Consider the following 8,472-nt stretch of genomic DNA (forward strand, 5'->3'; position numbering starts at 1 on the left):
AACTTCGATGCAGACATCTTGTATGGTTACATAGAAACAAGTCTGGTACCAAATACATGTTCAATAGAAAACTCCACCTCTCTCTCTCTGGCGGTACATTTGAAATGTCATCTAGAAACACTTCTGGAAAATCCCGTACTACCTGCAATTCATCAACCACTGCCTGACTCTTAACAGATAATGTTGCGAACAGTGCAAACACCTGTGCTTCCTCTTCCAAAAGCTCCTCCAACTCTCTAGTAAACAAGAAACCAACTTCTTCCTCCTCACCAGGAGTAAGAAACCGTACCATCTTGTTATAGAAATTGATATAAACATGATTAAACTCCAACCAGTTAATCCCTAAGGTAACATCAAGATTATCCAATGGCAAGCAAATAAGGTCAATGCTAAAATCTTTATCAAAGATTAATAGAGGACGATTCAAAAAAACTGAAGTAGTAGTCACCGAAGCTTTAGTAAGAGTTTTGATAACCATTTCTCCACTCATAGAAGACACAAAAAGGCCTAGCCTTTTGACACAGTCAGTAACAAAAAAAATATTGAGTAACACCAGTATCGGTAATAACAATTAAAGGAATATTATTGATATAACATATACCTCTGATCAACCTGTCATCATTGGAAGTCTGAGTCCTCGTATGAGCGAACACATTTCCTCCAACTGAAGCTTTCTTAGGATTCAGGCAATGGGTGTTGATATGTCCTGGTTCACGACAGTTGTAGCAAGTCACCATATTTTCTTTGCAATCAGCAACCAGATGTCCTGACTTCCCTCACTTGTAGCACTTCTTCACATCATTCTTGAATTCACTGATACGATGACCTAACTCACCGCACCTATAGCACTTAAGATGAGTAGGAACACCTCCCCCACCTGACCTCTTACCATCGGTATCTCTCTGTCTACCTTTATCAGTTGGAGCATTATATGGCTTCCCACTATTCAAATTTTGCTTTCCTCTTGTCTCGCTCAGCCCCTTGTAGTAAGCCGACTGATCCTTACTATCATCCTCATAAATTCTACAATTATTCACCAACTGTGGAAACCTCCTGATCTGTTGGTATCTAACCGCCTGCTTAATCTCAGGATGCAAACCATTCTCGAATTTGATAAACTTCGAGAACTCAAAAGTCGTCTCACTGTAATGAGGATGGAACTTAGCAAGTTCCACAAATCTGGAAGCATACTCAGTAAATGACAAGTTACCTTGCTTCAGCTCCAGAAACTCAACCTCCTTCTTCCCACAAACATCCTCAGGAAAGTACTTTCTCAGAAATTCCCTGCTAAACACAACCCAAGTTACGACTTCAGTTGCAACATCCAACACCTGACAAGTGTTGATCCACCAGTCATCAGGTTCCTTAGCTAACATATGCATATCGAACTGCACCTTCTGTGATTTAGAGAAATCCATCACTCTGGAAATCCTTGCAATCTCCCTGAGCCAAGTTTGCGCTCCATCAGGATCGTACCTACCCTTGAAAGTAGGCAGATTGTTCCTCTAGAACTTCCCTAGATGTCATAACTCGTCATTCCTACCAATATTAGGCCGATTCTGCACAGTCTGAACAACATCTTACAAAGCAGTAGCAATAGCAGTGTCATTTCTTCCAGCCATTTTCTATTTCATATCAACAACAATAATAATGGTTAAAGAGACAACACCGACAATATTCAATTATCACACTACACCGACTCAACAACTTGGTCGGCCAGACCTACCTACTCTGATACGACTATGTAACACCCTAAATTTTCCCCGCAAAAAATTAAAACATTTATTAGAGTAAACAAATCAACATGAAATTTAGGATGCTACACTACAACATACAATCAACATGCTCAATTGAAAAGACATGTAACACTTGACCGTTATAAAAAATAGTAGTAATAACTACATGTATAAATGTTAACTTTTATTAAATAGCAGCAGAACAACAATATTAAACAGTTAACTAAACACATCCAACATCAACATAACATGTCATAATAATAAACGTTAAAATATAACGAAAGACACAATGTTCCAAATTCCCCGATGTTACACATCAGAGCAGGCGTGGATACAAAAATAAAATGGAAGACTTCATCTTCCACTCACATCTAAGCTCCTACTGCGGACTATCTGCACGTTACCCACGTGGAGGCAATATTCAAACATAAGGGATGTGATATCATAATTATATAAAGGAAAACATGATAATAAGTAAACATCATATTATCACACGCACATCACCCATTCCATAACACAATTTTACATAAATCTACATAGCAGCTATTCACAACATAATAGCAACATAATAATCATCCAACATAATAACAACATAATATATCATCCATACAATAACAAATGCAATAAATGTACAATGCAATGAGACTCAACAAATCGACTCAATGCATGTGGTACCAATACGTGAACACTCAGGTTCACCACTTCGATCCTCACTTCCTAGGATCAAAGCCATCAATTCGTTACCATCACCTCCGATAACGTCTCGTTGATTCCATCACCTCTGAAATCAGCTATCGACCTAATCCACATAATGGGATTTGAGGCTCGCCAACGACTGGCCATTTATCCAATAACATGAATGCTTGCAACATACAATACATGCAACAACAACATCATGCATAATGACCCACCTCCATAGTCAATATACACCACCAATACTGGCCATCATGCATCAAAGACATATTATACAATTCAACAACATCAACATACAACATAACAAACAACAAGAGTGCAATTAAGGTTATGTCACACAAGCACATAAACATTTTAATACATATCAACACCATCACACAGAAAAATATTCATTTTCAGGCACTGAAACTAATTTGAAATGACAGCACATGCTCTCAGCTTTCTGACGCTTTAAACAACACTCTAATTAGACACTTGGAACAAAAGTTATGAATTTTTAAAGTTTTTAAGAAATTGCTCTAGTGTAACCAGTTACCCTAAAATCAGTAACCGATTACACTACTTCCAGTAGTGCAACTCACACTATCACGCACACGGTAATCGGTTACCCTAAAACTGGTAACCGATTTCACCACCCTTTCCAACCCCTACGTGGCCCCTGTTACACAGGTTAACCGGTTACCCAAAAACCAGTAACCGGTTACACCCCTCAAATTTTACCTAGAAACGTGTTTTTAAGCCGTGTAACCAGTTACTCCAATTTTGGTAACCGATTACACTGTTATAGAAGTACTTTTTTGCAACTTTTTCAAAATGAAAATCACCCAAAATTCATCCCAAAATCCCATTATTTTTACAAATCACTTACACCATATTTTAACACGAAAATCACTTTTCCAAAGTCCAAAACCCCAACTTATTTACACCGAAAACATTCATAACTCAGTTTCAACTCTGATCTGAAACAACATTAATCATGCAACAATGGCAACAACCAATCCAGTCAATTTTATAATTTTAACAGCAACAATTCATCATTCACACAATTTAACAATTAACAAATATCACCATGATCATGAACATAGAGAAGAAAAATACAAAACCTACATGGAATAATCTACCCACCATCATCATGTTAACCCTTAGATAATCATAACCTCACCCTTACCTTAGAGTTCTTGGCAATAGATTCTTTGACCTTCAACAATGGTGAATCTCCACTTGAGCCCTAGCATCTTTTTCTCCCTTTCTCAGTTTCTTCTCTTTTCTCCCAAATGTTACATTCTCTGAATTTCTATCTCACAGTCCCCTTTTCTATTTTTATTATAATTCTTATTATTTTTATTAACTTATTATATTACCATTAATTTATTAATAATAATAATAATAATAATAATAATAATAATAATAATCCCCTCAATTAACTAATTAAATTAAATAATAACTAAAATAGTTAATTAGTTTTACTCCACATCTCTGTTTCTACACTTTTGCTCATACACTCCCCAATACCTTAATTTCTATAATTTGAAGGCAACTACCCCACACCAAGAGTAACACAACACAACATAACTAAAACTATTACATAATTAAATTATGAAAATTAATTTTTAAAAAAATAGTGGCGTTACATATTCCTTGAGTGATTAGGTTTTAGTCAGATAGACTCAAGAAGATAAAGACGGTTTGTCTTTGTGGTGTCTGTAATCAGTTTTGGTTATGGTGGATTAAGTCCTTATTGAGAAGGCAAAATCACCTTGGCGGGTGAACTAGAGGTAGCTTTGTTAACAACGAACCAGGATAAAAATAATTGTGTTATTTTTCTTGTTCGTATTACTATTTGATTGTGTTGATTTTAAAAAACTTTCATTTTTAGAAACTCAATTCAAACCACCATTTCTTGTGTTTCTTGCCACCTTCAATAAGTCTCAATATTGAGTTCTCCTCTCTGAAGGCAGATCTTGTTTTTAGAGGACTATCTTTGTTTTCAATGATTAACTCTTCTAGATGAGAAGACTTGTATTTGAAGGTTTCTTTTGGATTTTGCAACTTCTTGAGAGTCATGGGGAGCTTCTTTAGAACTTACTTCCTCTGGATATGTTTTAGAAGTTAGGATAGGTTCATAGTAACCAGCTTCTGAACATCTGGATAAGCTTTAGAGGTTAGTTAAGCCTCAATACTCCATGTACCAGTAATATTTTCTTATTGGTTTCTTCCAGACTCCACATTTTCTTCCTCATTCTGAGTTGGGATTTGAAACATAGGATTTTATGTTGTTATAAGTTGTAAGAAGTCATTGTATTGGAACTAAATTTGTTAATTTGTTCTTTCTTTTCAGCATATTTGTAGCAAAAATAATCTCACTCTTTAGTACCCATACTCTTATGGATCCTTTGAGGTTAGTTTTTCTGGGCTTCCTCTTATTTTGAGCCTTTACTTTATAATAACACTTTGGATTATTCAAGACTTTAGATTTAAAAGTTTGTTATCTTTAATGAGCCTTATTCTTAGGTTCCAGACCTTTTAGAACCTTGTAACAAGATGTCTTAGATTCTATCTTCTTTAGAACCTTGAATTTGAGGTCTCAAGTTCTGATTCTTTTAGAACTTTTGACTTAAGATTCATTGGTTCTGATTTCTTCAGAACTTTTAACCATGAGGTCTCAGGTTCTAATTTATTTAGAACCTAGAACTCTATAGTTATAGGTTCTGATTGGTTTAGAACTTTATCATTAGTAGCAGACATGAATTGAGAGTATAATCCTTTTTTAGCAAAGCTTGAAGAAGAAGGATCTGATGGTTTAATCAATGTTTGAGTCCTTGGATTAAAAGTTTTTTGGTGATAACCAAGACCTTCTTATTTTCTCTTACTTACACCATAGATCATAGAAGCAAGTTTAATTCTTTCATAACCAATTATGATAAATTCTTTAGGATCCATTTCATGCTCACTCAAGGATTGATCAGATACTTTGTTTACTTAAGGAATGTGATTTCTTTCAAGAGATTCAATTTTATTTTAAGATGTTTTTAGATCATATTTCAAAAGATCATATTAATTTTTCAATATTTTCATGTGTATGGATTTCTGCTGACATATATCCATAAGATCTTGATAAATGGTAATTTAATAAGATCTAGAAAGTTTAGAGAATACCTCATATTCATCCTCTGAATCTGAGTCAGAATCAACTTCTGATTATGAGTTTGACAATGTTGAATCCACCAAAGCTATATTGGCTTCTTCTTTATAATCATTAGCTTCTTATTGATTATCAAGTTCACCCCATATTGCCATCATACTTTTCTTGAACTTGCTTCTAGATTTGTTCTTTTGGAAGCTTCCCTTTTTAGCTTTGTCCTTCTGAAGCTCTGGACAATCAGCTATAAAATGACCAGGCGTTTGACAGTTGAAACACCCTTTTTGATCAACTTTGTTAACTTTGGAGCTTGTTCCTCTGAGGCTAGATTCTCTTCCAGAGAACCTCCTATTCTTGTTAGCCAGATGTTGAAACCTCTTCATGATAAAGGCCATTTCCTCATCATTAGTGTCACAATCAAAATCTTCTTCATCAGAAGCTTCTTCTGGTTTCCATATTTTTTAGGACCTGACAATTTTATCACTAGATTTCTCTACCACTGACTTCAAAGCTAGTGATTTAGATTTCTTAACAGACTCATATCCATTCAGCTCTATCTCATGGCTTTGGAGATTGCTAATAAGACTTTGAATACTTAATGTGTTTAAGTATTTAGCCTCTTGGATTGTTGTTACCTTGGGTCTATATTTGACAGGAAGACTCCTAAGAATCTTCTTGATATGATCAGAGGTAGTATAGCTCTTGTTCAGAACCTGAAGTCCAAACACAAGAATTTGAAACCTAAAAAATATGGTTTTAATATCTTCATCTTCCTTTATTGTGAACAACTGATACTGCTGAACTAGTAAGTTAGCCTTAACTTCCTTTATAAGTAACACATAGGGATTTGAAGATGGTTTAAGCAGTAGATTTATCAATGATTTTGATATACTCAGAATGAGGTAGAGCATCAACCAAGATACCTCTTACTCTATGGTGTTTTCTGTATAAAAAAATTATACTCAGGTGAGAGAGATTTTTTGTCAGACACCATTCCAACACCACTGACTTTGATATTAATGATATCTTCCAAAATATGCTATAACTCATTATCAAGACCTATGATATGAGTATATATTTTTATTTTCCACCATTCAAACTCAATGGAATCTCCATTAAAAGTAGGAGGTCTAGCTCTATAATTGTTTCTCTCAAAGGTACTGTAATCATAATTAACATCACCAAAAGGATTAAGAGTTCCCCCACTTGAACCAATTCCATATTCATCAGTCATTAAAGAATATGTATTTTTCTCAAGATCTTTTATGCACCATTATCCAGTGTTTAGCATAGACCTTGCTCTGATGCTAACTGAAGGTGAGAAAAACACAGGAATAGGGGGTTGAATTATGTTGGATTTTCTCAAAACCTTTCTTCTTCTACTTCTGATTGATCTTACCCAGATTCTGAAAAATTAGTTCATAAGATGAATCAGAGTCACTCAGAGTCTGAACTCTTGAATATCTTTATCAAATTATGTAACAGAATATGACTTAGAGGTAAATAAATGATAGCATCAGAATATATTAAAAACATGTAAATAAAAGAGAGACACAAACAGTTATCTTGGTTCCTCTCACAACTCGAGAGTAGTTTAGTCCCCTTGTACTTCCAAGGGATTTCCACTATAACCAATCTGATAATAAATGCTTAAGTACATAAGCAAGAGACTTATTTTCTTATACACATAAGTATAAGACCTCCTTGCTCAAACACACAAGTCTGAGACTTCCTTGCTCAAGCACGCGAGCTAAAGACTTCCTTGATCTAGCACACAAGGTAGGGACTTCCTTTGCTCAAACACACAAGTAAGAGCCTTCAAATTCCCAGGCTCTAAAGCTAGAGGCTTATGACTCTTTAACAAATTGGTAAGAGATTTAGGTAATAACTGAAGGAGAATAGTGATCCAAAACGCAGCGGAAAAAAAAAACTCCTTTGGTGATCCTTAGGAATGGGCATGATCAGTGATAGAATCATTACCTCTTGTGGCGATTGAAACCTTTGATGCAGATCTAAGGAGTGATCACAAACGTTGAATGGTGACAACGCGTCTACTCAGTCCACAGAAACGAATTCCTTCAGTCTCAGTGTTAGCTGCTACGAATGAAGGCTTTGAGTGAGTGAGAGAGAGAGGGGAGAGAGAGAGAGAGAGAAGAGAGAGAGAGAGAGAGAGAGAGAGAGAGAGAGAGAGAGAGAGAGAGAGAGAGAGAGAGAAACGAAATTTCATCTAATCAAATGCTTCTGCACAAGGGTTCTATTTATAGAACCACTTGTATGGGCTGCAAGATAAAAAGCCCACTTAAGTGTATGTGACACATATCTTATGATATACCAAAATCACTTAAGCGCGTGGTACCTTACCATATTTCGTATTCTACTTAAGTGCATCGTACCTTATGATGTTCTACAATTCACTTAAGTGCATCGTATCTTATGGTGTTCCTTATTTACTCTATCTCTCATCAATCCGTCCTTTTGTGTGTGATCCTGTAGGTTTTCACGACATTGGCAATTATATTAAATCACGTATTTAACATAATAAACAATGAACGGTATCTATCAACACATCACTGCTACCAAAGACACGAAAATGTCATGTGATTTGACAAATCCTTTTATGATAATACTTATGTGTACAATTACCCATTTTCCCTTATGTCTATATTGAACACAAGGCATAGATCGTGTCATCCTTGTCCAGTCAATATTGGGCCCTTAGACATTCATCATGTTACGCAGGATAGGCAAATTCCATCTAGGTCACTCATGTCCCTCAACATGCTTCGTTGAGTATCCATCAACTGTCTTTATGGTCATCCAATTATGGACAACATTTTATCAGCGAAAAAGCACTTGACTCTACATCTAGGGTCCATAGTGGTTTCAGGTCGAAGGGTGGTATAC

General features: G+C 35.5%; 1 protein-coding gene across 1 annotated transcript; it reads right to left on the bottom strand.

The window, feature by feature from the left end:
- Positions 1-776: 776 nt before the first annotated feature.
- On the bottom strand, positions 777-1,418 carry LOC127081682 (uncharacterized). Its single transcript, XM_051021910.1, has one exon. The coding sequence runs from the start codon at positions 1,416-1,418 to the stop codon at positions 777-779; it is 642 nt and encodes a 213-aa protein (XP_050877867.1).
- Between the last annotated feature and the right edge of the window lie 7,054 nt (positions 1,419-8,472).

Source organism: Lathyrus oleraceus, chromosome 5 (assembly GCF_024323335.1).
Source record: "Lathyrus oleraceus cultivar Zhongwan6 chromosome 5, CAAS_Psat_ZW6_1.0, whole genome shotgun sequence".
NCBI lineage: Eukaryota > Viridiplantae > Streptophyta > Magnoliopsida > Fabales > Fabaceae > Lathyrus > Lathyrus oleraceus.

Excerpts from the sequence above, each read along its gene's own strand:
- LOC127081682 (XM_051021910.1), bottom strand. The coding sequence starts at position 1,418 with ATGGATTTCTCTAAATCACAGAAGGTGCAGTTCGATATGCATATGTTA.